The sequence below is a fragment of the Sapajus apella genome, unplaced genomic scaffold (assembly GCF_009761245.1).
Source record: "Sapajus apella isolate SASKATOON/1434 unplaced genomic scaffold, GSC_monkey_1.0 scaffold149, whole genome shotgun sequence".
NCBI lineage: Eukaryota > Metazoa > Chordata > Mammalia > Primates > Cebidae > Sapajus > Sapajus apella.
In genome coordinates, this window is record NW_022437089.1 from 1037307 (window position 1) to 1054405 (window position 17099).

A 17099-nucleotide genomic window follows, 5' to 3' on the forward strand; every position below is an offset into this window, starting at 1 on the left:
CAGCTACTCAGGAAGCTGAGGCAAGAGAATCACTTGAACCTGGGAGGTGGGAGTTGTAGTGAGCCAAGATTGTGCCAGTGCACTCCAGCCTGGCGACAGAGCAAGACTGTTTCAAAAAAAAAAAAAAAAAGAATTTTGGACTCTAGCTGGCTGCATTGCACCTCAGCTTCCTGATGAGTGAGGATTGCTTGAGCCCTGGAATTTTTTTTTTCTTGAAACAAGGTCTCTCTCTGTTGCCCAGGCTGCAGTGCAGTGGCATGATCATGGCTCACTGCAGCCTCCATCTCCTGGGTTCAAGTGATCCTCCCACCTCAGCCTCCTGAGCAGACTAAGCAAACTCTCCTGAGCAGACTAAGGCATGTGCCACCACGCCTAGCTAACTTTATTTATTTATTTTGTGTGTAGAGATGGGGTCTTACTACATTGTCAGGGCTGGTCTTGAACTCCTAGACTCAAGTGATCCTCCTGCCTCGGCCTCCCAAGATGCTGGGATTACAGGCATGAGCCATTGTGCCCAACCTAGCCCAGGAATTCAAGGCCAGCCTTGGCAATACAGTGAGGCCCCAGGTCTCAAAATAATAAATAAAAGGCTAGGCACAGTGGCTTACACCTGTAATATCAACGCTTTGGGAGGCTGAGCTGCGTGGATCACTTGAGGTCAGGAGTTTGAGACTAGCCTGGCCAATGTGGCAAAACCTCGTCTCTACTAAAAATACAAAAAATCGCTGGATGTGGTAGCGCACGCCTGTAATCTCAGCTACTCAGGAGGCTGAGGTGGGAGGATCACCTGAACCCAGGAGGCAGAGGTTGCAGTCAGCTGAGATCACGCCACTGTACTACAGCCTGGGCGACAGAGTGAGACTTCATCTCAAAAAAAAAAAAAAAAAACGATTTTTGTACTTGACTGTGCTCTCTCATCCAGGTGGTGACATGCTTGTGTTTGGTTAAGAGATAGCATCCTAGCTGCAGTGTGGCTGCTTGGGTGGCAGCAGGGCTAGGTAGATGTGAGGAGCCCAGGTCAGGGCTTTCACTGCAGCTCTGGCAGCAGATGATTGTGGCTGGGCCTCCAAGGGTCACTGTGGTGAACGAGAAAAGGTTACCATTTTGAGATTAACTCTGGACTTGTTGATAGATTAAGTGTAGGGTGGGGTAAGAAAGAGAACTCTGTAATCCCAGCACTTTGGGAGGCTGAGGCGGGTGGATCACGAGGTCAAGAGATCGAGACCATCCTGGTCAACATGGCGAAACCCCGTCTCTACTAAAAATACAAAAAATTAGCTGGGCATGGTGGTGCGTGCCTGTAATCCCAGCTACTCAGGAGGCTGAGGCAGGAGAATTGCCTGAACCCAGGAGGCGGAGGTTGCGGTGAGCCGAGATCGTGCCATTGCACTCCAGCCTGGGTAACATGAGTGAAACTCTGTCTCAAAAAAAAAAAAAAAAGAGAACTCAAAAATGACACCAGGTGTCTCAGCTGAGTCACGGGGAAAGTGGGGCAAAGGGAAAGCAATGCAGGGACTGGGAGGGGAGAAGGTGAGTCCCATTTTGTTTGTGCTGCATCTGAGGAGCCTGTAGCCTGTGGAAGGGGAGCAGTCCCAGAGTATGCAGTTCTGGAACTTAGAAGAATGATTAGGAATAAAGATATTGGGAATTCAACTACAAAGTCACAAATGCAGAGTAAGAGCCTGTGGAGAGAGGGCAGAGGCCCAAGATGGCACAGAGGGAGAGAGAAGCCACCAACGTGGCAGAGAGCCATGGCCAGGGAGAAAAGCAGCAAACCAGGGGCCTGTGGCACCATGGAACAGGTGACGCTAGAGATGCGTGTCCATGGAGTGACAGCTGCTGAAGCCAGATTGTTACGGCCTGAGGGCTGGTGGTGCTACAGTGGTGGGGGTGAGGAGATGGCAAGGGTGGCAACTCCTCTCAGAGGTTCAGTTGGGAGGAAAAAGAGAAAGAAGGAAGTAACCAAAGGATATAGGTCAAGGAAGAGTTTATTATTTCTAACTGGTCAAAGTAGAACGTGGTAAAACCCAATAAAGTAACAACAAATAACAAAGAGGGGCTTTTAATGGAAAGCTGCAGTGCCCACCCTTGGCCTCCCTAGCCCCGCTCCTCGGAAGCAGCCCCCTGGAGTAGTTTCTCATTCTGCTGCTTTTGGAGGCTACTTCTGTCTCTGTAAAGGAACAAGCAGAGGCCATAGTGTCTTGACAAATGACTGTGGCATCGTTCATCCCAACCTGCTCTGAGAGACGGGGACTCTACTCATTCATCCCCGCCCCTGCCGCTCAGTTCCTCCAACAAAGAACTAATCATATGTCATTAAGGCAAAAGACATATTTGGCACACTTAGCTTCTGTGTTCCAGAATTCTCTTTTTCTCTAAGCGTAGACTTTGATAGGGTATTTAAGTTTTGAAGTAATTTGACACAAGCAACACAAGTGAGTGGTAGTAGCATTTGCAAAAGTTACAAACGATGAAGTCTTGCTCCAAAAGCACATTATTATTGTTTTTTAAAATCTAGTTTCCAGGTCAGTGGATTTTAGTAGAGAAGGGCCAGAGCTATGACGACTCCCCGTTACTGTTACACATGCTGCATCCCAAGTAGGGAAACTGCTGCTTTGCCCATGCCCTGAGCAAACTCCAGTGGGTCATCACCCCCTCCCTGTAGCCCAAGTGGGCTGCTGGGTCAGGGCCCTCTGGGTTGGGTTAAGACTCCTGGATCTTTAACTAACACCTTCCAAAGAATTGGCCTTGCAGAGAACAAGTTCAAAGTTCATTGGCCAGAGATATTCCCAATGTCTGGTCTCTCCCTCTGTGGTAGGGGTCTTTACTCCCCACTTTACAAGATGAGGATGTCTGCTGTACCCCATTCCTTCAACCTCTCTACCTCCTCTTTGCTGTTTTGTCCACCACGTGGTCACTTTTCCATCACCGAGGCTGATGAGATCCTTACTGTGTACTTACTGTCTCCAAGCGTCCCCAGGCTGCCAGCCAGCACGCAGCAGCAGGCAGAAGGAAGGAGGTTTGCATTTCCTTCTCCTGGGTCCAGTGTCATAGTCTCAGGGTTATTATCTCCAAGGTGGAAGGTTGCTAGATCAGGAGCAGTTCGACTCCACTGTTTTCAGTCTAGTAAGTTTGAGTTTTTTCCAAGAGGCCTCCCTATAAGGAAGGGTCTAGTTTTCCGGGGCGCCCTGAGAAGAAGGGGCCAGCAGGAGGGAGGAATGGTGGAGGCTGAGGCGTCAGGCAGGTGCCCTGTGAGGAGCAGCTGTGCAAGTGGCTGAGACCTCAGGAAAGGGTTGTTGCCCAGAATCTGGGGCCTATGCGAGGTTGGAAATGACAAATGCACTTGGTTTCTCCAGCAGCCAGCACATAGTAGGATAACCCCAGGACTGGCGCCTTTGAGGACAAAGGAAGGCGTGAGGCTCCGAGAGCAGTCGGCTGGCAGCCAGGGCCTGGCCGGGGAGGGAAGGCAGCTGGTGTGCTGACCTGGGGGTCTTTGAGAGTGTGCAGGGGTATGTGGCTGAAGTGGCCCAGCTGGTGAGCCCCTGAAGAGGGGGTCGTAGGTAGATGTAGGGACTGCCAGGTCAGAATCTCAGTAGGAGATGGCTGGAGATGAGGCTGCTGCCTGGCAGAGGGGTTTAGAAGATACTAGGAAGAGCCGGGCGCGGTGGCTCAAGCCTGTAATCCCAGCACTTTGGGAGGCCGAGGCGGGTGGATCACAAGGTCAAGAGATCAAGACCATCCTGGTCAACATGGTGAAACCCCGTCTCTACTAAAACTACAAAAAATTAGCTGGGCATGGTGGCGCGTGCCTGTAGTCCCAGCTACTCAGGAGGCTGAGGCAGGAGAATTGCCTGAACCCAGGAGGCGGAGGTTGCGGTGAGCCGAGATCGCGCCATTGCACTCCAGCCTGGGTAACAAGAGCGAAACTCCGTCTCAAAAAAAAAAAAAAAAAAAAAAGAATGAAGATACTAGGAAGGAAGCACCACAGTGCCCGGGGGCCAAGCAGACCCTGGAGATGGTCATTGGAGGGCGCCTGTGTGGATGGCGCAGAGTGGGATGGGAAGTCCCTAATCTGCTGGGGCTTTCCCAGAGAGGAGGGACTGAGGGGGATAGTCCCCAACACATGGGCCCCAGGGAGAAGGGCCTGTTTCATTGAGGTTTTGAGAGCGTTGAGGGTACGCTAACCCACCACCCCATGCTCCCAGGAACGGGGACTGATGGGGAGAGGCCTTTTCCTTGCAGGAGATGGCGTCTACCAGAAGGGGATGGACTTCATTTTGGAGAAGCTCAACCATGGGGACTGGGTGCACATCTTCCCAGAAGGTCAGCAGGGCTGACTGGGTTGAATCCCCCCAGTCTGAGCAGGATGGGCTCCCGAGCCTCGCCTCTGTGCTCTCTTACCAGGGAAGGTGAACATGAGCTCTGAGTTCCTGCGCTTCAAGTGGGGTAAGGGTGCTGGCCTTTGGCCACAGCCATCCTCCGGGCCCAGAGATGGTCCCGTGGGCCCTTGGCTCCTGTCCCCTCGGGCTCGGTTGTATGGGGGCAGATGGGAGTGTTGTAGCGGCAGGAAGGGGATGGTTCTCAGACTGGGGCTTGCCCAGGGGAGCTGAAGCAAACTGGAGGATGCCAGTGGGGGGCACTGGACAGAGGCTGGCACAGAAGCTTGGCCCAGGGCCCAGCTCATGCTAATATTTCTGCCTCCCCCCGGGCAGGAATCGGGCGCCTGATTGCTGAGTGTCATCTCAACCCCATCATCCTGCCCCTGTGGCATGTTGGTGAGCCTGGGGATGGGGACAGAGATAGGGCATCTGGGGTGGGGAGCCTGGGACTCCCTCTGGTCCCAGGCTGCCCTGCTCCACCCCACGTCTGGCCTTTTGTCCACTGTGCTGCAGGAATGAATGACGTCCTTCCTAACAGTCCGCCCTACTTCCCCCGCTTTGGACAGGTGGGTGGGGACTGCTGACCTTTGGCTGGCTGACTTTCTGCCTGTCTGTCTGCCATCTACCCCATGTCTCCCACTCAGCACTATGGAGACCAGATGCAGGAGGAGCTGAGCGTGAGGCTGCAGCAAGGGACAGAGTGGAACATAGGGACTTCTTGGCACCGAGGCATTAAAATGAAAGCAGAGGGCCAGGCGTGGTGGCTCAAGCCTGTAATCCCAGCACTTTGGGAGGCCGAGGCGGGTGGATCACGAGGTCAAGAGATCGAGACCATCCTGGTCAACATGGTGAAACCCTGTCTCTACTAAAAATACAAAACATTAGCTGGGCATGGTGGTGCGTGCCTGTAATCCCAGCAACTCAGGAGGCTGAGGCAGGAGAATTGCCTGAACCCAGGAGGCGGAGGTTACGGTGAGCCGAGATCTCGCCATTGCACTCCAGCCTGGGTAACATGAGTGAAACTCCGTCTCAAAAAAAAAAAAAAAAATGAAAGCAGAGGAAGTCAGGATGGGGCAGGGGTGGGCCATGGGTTGAGGACAGGACAGGTCATCTACAGCACAGGACCCAGGACCAGGACCAGGACCTGCTTGTGGAGGGAGACTGGCCCCTGGGGAGCATAGCAGGGCCGGGCTTAGCTTCTGGCTCTGGCATTGCTGGGGCTGGGGCTGTGGGCACTCCTCTTGCTGCTCCTCACTCTCGGCCGCCACCCCACAGAAAATCACCGTGCTGATTGGGAAGCCCTTCAGTGCCCTGCCCATACTTGAGCGGCTCCGGGCGGAGAACAAGTCTGCGGTGAGTTTCCCCCTGGGTCCTGCCAGCAGGGCGCTTCCACCCTCTCCATCCCCTCACCCTCCCAGGCCATTCCCTGTCCTTTTCCCTCAGGTGGAGATGCGGAAAGCCCTGACGGACTTCATTCAAGAGGAATTCCAGCGTCTAAAGACTCAGGCAGAGCAGCTCCACAACCACCTCCAGCCTGGGAGATAGGCCCCGCCTGGCCGGCCCCGGGGAGCAGCCGGGGCTGAGGCTGGGGAAGATGCAGCGCCAGGGCCCAGGCCGAACTGGGCTGGCTGTCCTTGCTCGCTGCCTTCTGGATTCTTGGCCTGCACAGAGCTGAGTCTATAGGAATGACTGATGCTCTTAGCTCAGATGTGGCTTTTAGACAGATTTGTTCATTGCCCCTCTCAAGTGCCCTCTGAGCTGGGGGCCATTATTCCAGCTCCTCTGTGCTTCCTCGGTTAAACCAAGGACCTCAGCTGCTTCTCCCACTTGGCCAAGCAGGGAGGAAGAAGCTTAGGCAGGGCCCTCCTTCCTTCTTGCCTTTGGATGTTCTCTCTCAGGGGCCGGTGTCACGAGGGAGCATAGAAATCAGGTGAGCAAGCAGTTGGCTGAGGGAGCGGGGGACCCACCAGAGCTGTGGAGAGGGCCCCCAAGACTCCTCAGCCTGGCTCCTACGCACGCGCCCTTGGCGAACCAGGAGCTGCTCATACCTCCTCAGGGATGGCCGTTGGCCACGTCTTCCTTCTACTCGACCTTCCCCCTGCCACGGGCCCTTTCCTCGGGCAAGGTCTGGCCTCAGGTGGGCCATAGGCGGAAGAGCAACCCTTGGCCAGAAGTCAGGCCCAACCACATGGAGCCTAGAGCTGGGGCCACCGACTTCTCCATCCTTTCTGCCTCCCAGCATCACTTGAGTCCCAGGGCCTTGGTTTTCATGTTTTTGAAACAGAACAATAAAGCATATGTGTTAGCTTGTTATATAATACCTCTGGCCTCTGTCGGGGTGGAAATGGGAAGTGACTGCTGGACACGAAGCCTGGACCCTTAGTGCCCCATCACAACCTTGCACAAATAGAGATTAATCTTATATTGCCACGGAGGTAGAGTGAGGCTAAGGAACTTGCTTCAAAACCCAAAGCTACCCCGGTAGATTGGGGCCACACTTCAGAGAACCCCGAGTATGGAGAACGATTGGATCCTACCTGGGTCTCATCATAGGTGGGAGAGGAGCTTTGACGGGCCCAATGAGTAGCCAGACACGAGCGGTGCACGCTGTGATCAGGAGGTAGGGGGGTACCCAGATGGAGCTGGGGGTCCTGGGTGGGAGCAAAGGCAAATCCAGGATGGTGGTACAGACACAGTATTAAAAATACTATAATGGAAATGTGGAAAGAAAGAAAGGACAGAGCCAGCAACAAGAGAAGATTCAGAAAACCAGGTCTGTCTGCAGTGCTGCTGCCTCATTATTTCAATATAAAAGTTTTTTTTTTTTTTTTTTAAATGACCAAAATGGGAAAAAATTACCTGGGAAAAAACAAATACTTACAATTAAATATGGATAAAAGCAGCTGGGCATCGTAGCTCACACCTGTAATCCCAACACTTTAGGGAGGCAAGGTGGGCAGATCATTTGAGGTCAGGAGTTCAAGACCAGCCTGGCCAACATGGTGAAACCCCTGTCTCTACTAAAATACAAAAATTAGGTCAGTCGCAGTGGGTCACACCTGTAATCCCAGCACTTTGGGAGGCCGAGGTGGATGGATCACCTGAGGCTAGGAGTTCCAGACCAGCCTGCCCAACATGGTGAAACCCTGTCTCTACCAAAAATACAAACATAAGCTGTGCATGGTGGCAGGTGCCTAGAATCCCAATTACTTGGGAGGCTGAGGCAGGAGAATTGCTTGAACCCGGGAGGCGGAGGTTGCATTGAGCCAAAATCATGCCACTGCACTCCAGCCTGGGCGATAGAGACTCCGTCTCAAAAAAAAATTATTTTTAATGAAAATGAAAATAAAAAGGAATGACATTTTGATACATGCTACCAAATGGATACTCTAAAGGATTTTCAAGAAACATTATGCTAACTGCAATGATCCAAACACAAAAGGCTACATATTATATGATTCTACTTATATACTTAATGGCTTCAGATCAGAAACAAAAAGTACAAGGGTGGTTGCTAGGGGCTAGAGTGGGAAGTTGTATGATGGGGACACAGCTTGAGTTTGGGAAGCTGGAAAGAGCTCTGAAGATGGATGGTGGTGATGGTCGTACGATGTGAACGTACTTGATGCCACTGAACTGTACAATTAAAAGTGGTAAAGGGCCGGCCATGGTGGCTCACACCTGTAATCCCAGCACTTTGGGAGGCTGAGGTGGGTGGATCACCCGAGGTTAGGAGTTTGAGACCAGCCTGGCCAACGTGGTAAAACCCCATCTCTACTAGAAATACAAAAAAATCAGCCAGGCGTGATGGTGGGTGCCTGCAATCCCAGCAACTCAGGAGGCTGAGGTAGGAGAATTGCTTGAATTTGGGAGGCGGTTGCAGTGAGCCAAAATTGCACCCTTGCACTCCAGCCTGGGCATCAAGAGCGACACTTTGTCTCAAAAAAAAAAAAAAAAAAAAGAAAACACAAAAGGCAGAGTGTGCGCTGTATGAGTGCCAGAGACAGGGAAATTTAAAGCAACAGAAATTTATCTCCCAGTTCTGGAGAACAGAAGTCTGAGATCAAGGTGTTGCCAGGGTGGGTTCCGGTGATTCCCAGCAATGCTCTGTGTTCCTTGGCTTGCAGAGGTATCATTCCAATCTCTGCCTCTAGCTTTAGGCAGCGCTCTCCTTCCTGTGTCTGTGTCTCTTTTTCTCATCCTTTAAAGACATCAGGCACTTTGGGAGGTCGAGGCAGGCGGATCACCTTAGGTCGGGAGTTTGAGACCATCCTGACCAACATGTAGAAAGCCTGTCTCTACTAAAAATACAAAAATTAAATGGGCGAGGTGGCAGGTGCCTGTAATCCCAGCTACTCGGGAGGCTGAGGTAGGAGAATTGCTTGAACCTGGGCGGCAGAGGTTGCAGTGAGCCAAGATCATGCCACTGCACAGCAGCCTGGGCAACAGAGTGAGAATCCATCTTAAAAAATAAAAAGGACCATGCCATCTGATACCAATGCAGGATAGCTATTGCTTTTCAGGGGACGCAGGAAAATGGGGTTTGGGGGACCCCAGGTTTCTGCCAAGAAACTGGCAGGGCTCTTCACTGACTGTAAAGTCCAGTGGGGTGGTCTGAGTTTCCATGTATTTATTTATTTATTTATTTAGAAGGAGTCTTGCTCTGTCACCCAGGCTGGAGTGCAGTGGTGCCATCTCAGTTCACTGCAACCTCTGCGTCCCGGGTTTAAGCGATTCTCCTGCCTCAGCCTCCCTAGTAGCTGGAATTACAGGCGCCCACCACCACACCCGGCTATTTTTTTGTATTTTTAGTAGAGACGGGGTTTCACCGGGTTAGCCAGGCTGGTATCGATCGCTGGACCTCGTGAACCACCTGCCTCGGCCTCCCGAAGTGCTGGGATTACAGGCATGAGCCACCACGCCTGGCTGGGATTTCAATGAAGAAACGCTTTTACCCTAAAGATGAAGTCCCTGGACAGAAGGTGCTCATTGATGCTGTGAACAGTTGGTGAATGGCTCAGTTTAGATGTCATGGGCGCCCTACTCCGCATGTCCCTCCCAGCCCCACGTCTCAACCTTTGGAACATTCTTGACCCTGTATCATCACCTGCTGTCCTGCATGTCCTCTAGGCTAGACTGTGAACTTCCAGGGCAGAATCTAGGTGCCTGGCCCATAGCAGGTGCTTCAGGAAGCCTCAAGGGCCACCACTCCAGGGACCCTGGCAAGGCAGGGAAGAATAAAAGCAGCCACAGGTACGTTTCTTCCCTAAGGATGGAAACAGCTCAGCAACAGAGTGCTGGCCAAGGCAAGATTGCATTCCACATCCAGCAGAAAGACTTTTGAAACTATGTAACAATGGTAACAGAAACATAATAGGCTGGCTTGCTTGCTTGCTTGCTTTTTCTTTCTTTCTCTTTTTCTTTCTTCTTTTTCTTTTCTTTCTTTCTTTCTCTTTCTTTCTTTCTTTCCTTCTTTCTTTCCTTTCTTTTTCTTTCCTTCCTTCCTTCTGTCTCCTTCCTTTCCTTCCTTCTTTTTTTTTTTTTTTTTTCCTGCAGGCTGGAGTGCAATGGCCTGATCTAGGCTCACTGCAACCCTCCACCCCCACCCACCCCATTCAAGTGATTCTCCTGCATGTGCCTCCCGAATGCAGGCACCCACCACAATAATTGGCTAATTTTTGTATTTTTAGTAGAGACGGGGTTTTGCCATGTTGGGCAAGCTAGTCTTGAACCCCTGACCTCAGGTGATCTACCTGCCTTGGCCTCCTAAAGTGCTAGGATTACGTGCCCTCCCATGCTTTCCCTTTTTAGTTTGCTGGCTTCTCCTGGGATACAGTGAAGCTCCAGTGAAAACCTCTCACCTTAGCTAGTTCAGGCCTCGAAATGGCCACTTGGGGGGTCCCCTAAACACCCCAAACTTAATGAGCCCCCAAGTGATCTCATCTCCTAGTCCCCAATTCAGAGAGACCTAAGAGCTACAATGTTCTTCAACTGTATCACATCAGACCCACTTCCTCTCTCCAGCTCAACTGCCACCATCCTAGTTGTAGTCTGAACCAAACCTCATGTGACAATCATGACCACATGACCACAACCTTTTTTTCTTTTTCTTTTTTTTTTTTAAGATGGAGTCTTGCCGGGCGCGGTGGCTCAAGCCTGTAATCCCAGCACTTTGGGAGGCCGAGGCGGGTGGATCACGAGGTCAAGAGATCGAGACCATCCTGGTCAACATGGTGAAACCCCGTCTCTACCAAAAATACAAAAAATTAGCTGGGCATGGTGGTGCGTGCCTGTAATCCCAGCTACTCAGGAGGCTGAGGCAGGAGAATTGCCTGAACCCAGGAGGCGGAGGTTGCGGTGAGCCGAGATCGCGCCATTGCACTCCAGCCTGGGTAACAAGAGTGAAACTCCGTCTCAAAAAAAAAAAAAAAGAAAAAAAAAAAAAGATGGAGTCTTGCACTGTCGCTCAGGCTGTAGTGCAGTGGCGAGATCTCGGCTCACTGCAATCTCTGCCTTCTGGGTTCAAGCAATTCTCCTGCCTCAGCCTTCTGAGTAGCTGGGACTACAGGCGTGCGCCACCATGCCCAGCTAATTTTTTTGTATTTTTAATAGAGACGGGGTTTAACCATGTTGGCAAGGACGGTCTCGATCTCCTGACCTCGTGATCCACCCACCTCGGTCTCCCAAAGTGCTGAGATTACAGGCGAGAGCCACTGTGCCCGTCCTTTTTTCTTTTTGTTTTTCTTTTTGAGACAGAGTCTAACTCTGTCACCCAGACTGGAGTGCAATGGTGCGATCTCGGCTCACTGCAACCTCCACTTCCCGGGTTCAAGTGATTCCCCTGCCTCACCCTCCTAAGTAGCTGAGATTACAGCACATGCCACTACACCCAGATAATTTTTGTATTTTTACTAGAGATGGGTTTTCACCGTGTTGGTCAGGCTAGTCTCGAACTTTAGACCTCAAGTGATCCGCCTGCCTTGGCCTCCCAAAGTGCTGGGATTACAGGCGTGAGCCACTGTGCCCAGCCCAGGAATACAATCTGTTTCATTTTATTTTATTTTATTTATTTTTTTTTAATGTTGTTTAAAAAAAAAAAACAAATTAAAAAAAATGCACGAGCCGGGTGGGCGAGGTGGCTCACGCCTATAATCCCAGCACTTTGGGAGGCCGAGGTGGGTGGATCACGAGGTCAAGAGATCGAGAGCATGCTGGTCAACATGGTGAAACCCCGTCTCTAATAAAAATACAAAAAAATTAGCTGGGCATGGTGGCGCACACCTGTAGTCCCAACTACTCGGGAGGCTGAGGCAGGAGAATTGCCTGAACCCAGAAGGCGGAGGTTGTGGTGAACCAAGATTGAGCCATTGCACTCCAGCCTGGGTAACAAGAGTGAAACTCCGTCTCAAAAAACAAAAACAAAAACAAAAAACAAAAAACGCAGGAGCCGAGTGATCCACCGCTAAGAGTAAAAAATATGGAACGCGTCACCATGAATGTGTCTGTCATCCTTGTGCAGGGGCCATGCTAATCTTCTGTGTATGGTTCCAATTTTAGTATATATGCTGCCGAAGCCAGCACGAATACAATCTTCTAACCAGTGTCTGTGGCAAGTGGAGGTGATCAGTAGGTGTTAGCTACATGAGCTGGAGTCATGAAGTTGATGGTGTGCTGGTTCCAGCACTGGTTCTTGCCTCCTTCTGCTGTGCCTTCGTGCACTGCACTGGCTGGCCAGGACAAGCCCCCAGATCGTCCTGCTCCCTCACATCTAGGGCTCTGGATGCAGATGAAAATCTGCCAGTGAAATGCCCTGGTGCTTTTCTTCCGCAGCCTTCTGGTTCAAGTAACAAACATCCCTGTGTTTGAGGGGTAGATATGGCGGGGCAGTGGCGCAGTGTCTAATCACAAGTTCTGAACTTTTTGCAACTACAAGTGCACATTTGTGTATGTGTATGTTGTGCTTAGCTGAATATTTCTGTTGAATGTATTCCTAACTGCTTGGTTAAAAGTCATAAACATTTTACAGTTTCTTAGATGGGGCCAATTTTTTATTTTTTATGTTTTTGAGACAGAGCCTCGCTCTGTTGCACAGGCTGGAGTGCAGTGGTGTGATCTTGGCTCAGTGCAACCTCTGCCTCCTGGGTTCAAGCGATTCTCTTGCGTCAACCTCTCAAGTAGCTGGGGTTACACGCGCCAGGCACCACATCCAGGTAATTTTTGTATTTTTAGTAGAGATGAGGTTTCATCATGTTGCCCAGGCTGGTCTCGAACTCCTGACCTCAGGTGATCCACCCACCTCGGCTTCCCAAAGTGCTGGGATTACAGGCGTGAGCCACCGCGCCCGGCCATCAGGGTGTCTGAAGTCTTCCTTCTTTGTGGGTTTTCCCCTTCCTCTTTGGTTGCTTCTTGTGCAATGTCTTTTCTGGACCTTCTGCTTCCGCCTAAAGTAAGTGCCAGTGTTCCCCCAGATGGTATCCTGGGCCCGCTTCTCTCCTCATTTTAAGGGATTATACTCGTCTCTCACGTGTATAAGGGAGGTTTCATCTGCAGGAAAAAGAAACCACGTTTTCGGGCCGGGCGCGGTGGCTCAAACCTGTAATCCCAGCACTTTGGGAGGCCGAGGCGGGTGGATCACGAGGTCAAGAGATCGAGACCATCCTGGTCAACACGGTGAAACCCCGTCTCTTCTAAAAATACAAAAAATTAGCTGGGCATGGTGGCGCGTGCCTGTAATCCCAGCTACTCAGGAGGCTGAGGCAGGAGAATTGCCTGAACCCAGGAGGTAGAGGTTGCGGTGAGCCGAGATCGCGCCATTGCACTCCAGTGTGGGTAACAAGAGCGAAACTCCGTCTCAGAAAAAAAAAAGAAACCACGTTTTCATTTTTAAGGAAAGAGATTAAAACAGGGATTGGCCGGGTTCGGTGAAGTACGCCTGCAGTCCCACTTCTCCGGAGGCTGAGGCGGGAGGATAGCTTGAGCCCGGGGGTGGGGGGTCAAGACCAGCATGGACAACATAGGGAGACTCCGTCCCTAAGAAAAAGAAAAAAGAAGAGAACAACAACAAAAAAATAGAAACGGACGGGCGAACGTCTTGTCCTGTCCTAGTCCTAGCCTGTGTAACTGGGCCCCAACTCCTTTCCCACTCGGAGCGTGAGCGCCTGGAGACACGTACAACCAACCAGTGAGAAGGAGTGGCCACGAGTGGCATGCACTTGGTCCAATTACCTTCGGCCCTGGCGGGCAGGCCCGCGCTTCAGCCAATGGAGGTGCGAGGCGGGGCTCGGGCGGTGGCAGTAGTCACCTGATCCGCGGCTGTCGCCGCAGCTGAGGCGGTGGAGGTTGAGACTATGATGGCGGCGACGGCGACGGCTCGAGTGCGGACGGATCTGCGGTGCGCCTCGGTGCTCTGGCGGATGCCGTGGCTGCCGGTGTTCTTGTGGTTGGTGACGGCGGCGGCAGCGGCGGAGCAGCAGGTCCCGCTTGTACTGTGGTCCAGTTACCGGTGAGCCGGCCGGGGTGGGATGCACTGTGGGGGCTGAGGCGCCCTCGCGCGACTCCGGGGCTGTCCTCGGCGAGGGGTGGCCAGACCCACAGGAGGACTGATCCTTGCTCGGGTCCTCGCAGCGAGTCTGCCGGCGACACAGCTGCAGTCCACATGCTTCAAACCATGGGCTTCGGGTCTGGAGCCGTGCGCCGCCGTCTGACAGCACCTTTTCTGTCCCCTGCCAGGAATTTGTGGGCTCCCGCGTCCGACACTCACGAGGGCCATATCACCAGCGACTTGCAGCTCTCTACCTACTTAGATCCCGCCTTGGAGCTGGGGCCCCGGAACGTGCTACTGTTTCTGCAGGACAAGGTGCGCCCTCCCCAGCTCGCCCTGCCCCGTCATCCGGAGGCAGGCACTCCCCCTCCCCCCATGACACTGACGCCCATTCCCCAAGGGAAGCTTCAGTGACCTTGTCCCTACTGTAGGGAGGTGTGGCTCGTCTCATGGGAAGGCCTGTAGGAAACGCTTCAGTTGGCATGTCGACAGCCTAAGAAATGACACCACCTTGATTGGAGGAAGCCAGGGGTCAGGGGCCAGGCAGCTACTGACTCCCAAGCACTTTCCGTGTCTGACTTAGTCCAATATGCTGGGTGCGGATTATCATCCCTGTGTATTTACAGATGAGAAAATGGACGCTGGTTAAGCGACTTGCCCAAGGTCATTCAGCAAATGGGTGACAGAGTTGTAATTCTAACTGTGATAATCATAATAATGATCATTGCAAAATCAACACCTGTTTAGTGCTTTGTAGGCACTGTGCTACACTGATGTCATTGTCTGGGTTTCACTGCCAAGGAAAGTAAGGTTTGTATAGATACAATGTTTCACTGAAGTTCCACAGCTGATAGACAGGACTTTGTTTCCAGCCTGAGTCTGTCAGACCTCCCTCTCAATTGGAGCTCATAACCTGTGTGCTGTTTTCTCTCGCATTCAGGATCTTTGCCCCCAAAGCAGGCTTGTAGACTATGAGATGATTCAAGGCTAGCAAGTCTCTGCTTGGCCCTTCCTTGTTGGCGGCCTGTGTGGCTCATTGCCCTTGTAGTCTCCCTTGGTTGTGGTGTGGGCAGATACCACTATCTGAAATCGTTTCATGACGTGGTAAATAATATAGTCAGATGGCACCTAGTCCTACTTCCACCATGTGACCAGCCATTGTAGGCAATGAACGGGAATTCTTTTTTTGTTGTTGTTTTTCCAATACAGAGTCTCGCTGTCACCCAGGCTGGAGTGCAGTGGCAAGATCTCAGCTCATTGCAACCTCCCGCTCCAGGGTTCAAGCAGTTCTCTGCTTCAGCCTCCTGAGTAGCTGTGATTACAGGCACCCACCACCATGTCTGGCTAATTTTTTGTATTTTTAGTAGAGATGGAGTTTCACTGTCTTGGCCAGGCTGGTCTTGAACTCCTGACCTAGTGAACCACCTGCCTCAGCCTCCCAAAATGCTGGGATTACAGGTGTGAGCCACCGAGCCCAGCCTGTGAGGGGGAATTCTTCTAATCCACATAAAACATCTAGCCAGAATTCCCCAGTCTTAGGGCATTTAGCCTTTCATTCATTTGCCCAGTGTGGAAAGCCTACTATGTGCCAGGTATTGTGAAGTACTGGGGATATAGTAGTGAGCAGAAGAACCCAAGCCCCCACCCTCAGGAAACTGACAATCTCTTCAGGGTGACCAGTAAATACTAAATTGGTATATGATAACAATGTCAGTCTTCTACTCTTTAGGGAAGGAAGCAGGCTAAGGCGACAGAGTGACTGGGATGCTGTTTTAGATAAGGATGGTCAGGCCAGGCATCACTGAAGACGTGGTATCTGAGCAGAGATCTTAATGGAGGGAGGGAGCCGCTGGGGGAATGACATTCCTGGAACAGCAAATGCAAGGGCCCTGGGCGAGGTGTGCTCATTGGGAGCTCAAGGAACAGCCGGTGTGGCTGGAGCACAGTGAGTGAGAGAGAGGGGGATGAGACGTAGGAGATGGTTTTCACGTGGCCAGGCGATGAGGTAGGACCCTGTAGGCCACGAGAGGGAGGTGAGTTGCAGTTCTGGGTGTGTGAGAAAGCCTTGGGTAATGTCGAGCAGAGAGTTGTGTGCTCTCTCGATTCAAGAAAATCCCAGAAGCCACCCGCAGTTCCTGGCTTTCAGACTGAGAGCCCAGATGGCTGAACAGCAGGACAGTCCTGCCCACAAAGGAGGGGAGGCTGGGCGAGTATACCAAACAGTGAGGCCAGGGAAGCTGATTAGAATCTCCTCCGGGCCTAACTGGGAAAAGCTTTTGGAGTGGAGGGCAGGAGCAAAAGGAAAAAGGACACCTGTAGGCTGTAAAGAAAAGGGAGGGGTTCAGGGCCACTGCAGTCCTAAGAGCTCAGAAGACTTCAGTGCTTCCTCAAGCGTGTTCTGAGATCCTCACCTCTCTCCCCTTCCACCAAAAGCAGGTGGGGTGAGGGTCCTGTCCAGACTGGACACAGCCGGCTCTCCTTTTCTCTGGCCGGGAGGACTGCCACAAATGCTCTTGGCTGCCGCAGCCCCCTCCCCGCAGCTTCCCTGTTCCCTCCCCAGTTCCTCTTGTCTGTAGGGCGGGCAAGGCAGCTGACTCCTACTCCTGAGGTTACCACAAGTCAGCTGCCTGCAGATCTCCCCACCCATGACCGCCTTCCAGGTCTTCTCCCTGTGCCCTGACGGTGCTGCAGGGAAGAGGCAAGCCTCCCGCCCCACCCCACCCACATGCCCTTTTGCGCTCCACCACACCGAACCTGACTCTTAGTGAGAAGTGAGACTTTGCTGGTCCTGGCCTTGGCCCCTGTTCCTTGCCAAACTTGCTGACATGTCTCCCCTGTTTCCCTGTTAGCTGAGCGTTGAGGATTTCACAGCATATGGTGGTGTGTTTGGAAACAAGCAGGACAGCGCGTTTTCTAACCTGGAGGTAAGAGTCCTCTCTAGGACATTCTGCTCCTTCTCAACGTTATAAGAACTACTCTTGGCCAGGCACGGTGGCTCACATCTGTAATCCCAGCACTTTGGGAGGCTGAGGCGGGTGGATCACGAGGTCAGGAGTTTGAGACCAACCTGACCAACATGGTGAAACCCTCATCTCTACTAAAAATACAAAAAATTAGCCAGGCGTGGTGGCTTATGCCTGTAATCCCAGCTACTCAGGAGTCTGAGGCAGGAGAATTGC

General features: G+C 52.1%; 2 protein-coding genes and 1 non-coding gene across 9 annotated transcripts in view; 2 read left to right on the top strand and 1 right to left on the bottom strand.

The window, feature by feature from the left end:
- TAZ (tafazzin) overlaps positions 1-6697 on the top strand; it is a 10092-nt gene extending 3395 nt beyond the window's left edge. For 2 of the 7 annotated variants that reach the window (XM_032265284.1, XM_032265279.1), the window contains 7 exons: positions 4243-4323; positions 4405-4446; positions 4713-4775; positions 4893-4945; positions 5655-5732; positions 5823-5916; positions 6127-6697. In XM_032265284.1, the coding sequence (XP_032121175.1) occupies positions 4243-4323; positions 4405-4446; positions 4713-4775; positions 4893-4945; positions 5655-5732; positions 5823-5916; positions 6127-6179 (464 nt within the window). In that variant the 3' untranslated portion in view covers positions 6180-6697. Of the gene's footprint in view, positions 1-4242; positions 4324-4404; positions 4447-4712; positions 4776-4892; positions 4946-5654; positions 5733-5822 lie in introns of all 7 variants that reach the window. The other 5 variants (XR_004264760.1, XM_032265281.1, XR_004264761.1 and 2 more) reach the window with 5 other exon arrangements.
- A 5153-nt stretch (positions 6698-11850) lies between these two features.
- LOC116541282 lies at positions 11851-11960 on the bottom strand. Its single transcript, XR_004264772.1, has one exon. It is a non-coding gene; the product is annotated as a U6 spliceosomal RNA (small nuclear RNA).
- Positions 11961-13670: 1710 nt separating this feature from the next.
- The window catches only part of ATP6AP1 (ATPase H+ transporting accessory protein 1), an 8576-nt gene continuing 5147 nt past the window's right edge, over positions 13671-17099 (top strand). The window contains exons 1-3 of the mRNA XM_032265285.1: positions 13671-13881; positions 14109-14235; positions 16770-16844. Of these exons, the coding sequence (XP_032121176.1) occupies positions 13727-13881; positions 14109-14235; positions 16770-16844 (357 nt within the window). The 5' untranslated portion in view covers positions 13671-13726. The remainder of the gene's footprint in view (positions 13882-14108; positions 14236-16769; positions 16845-17099) is intronic.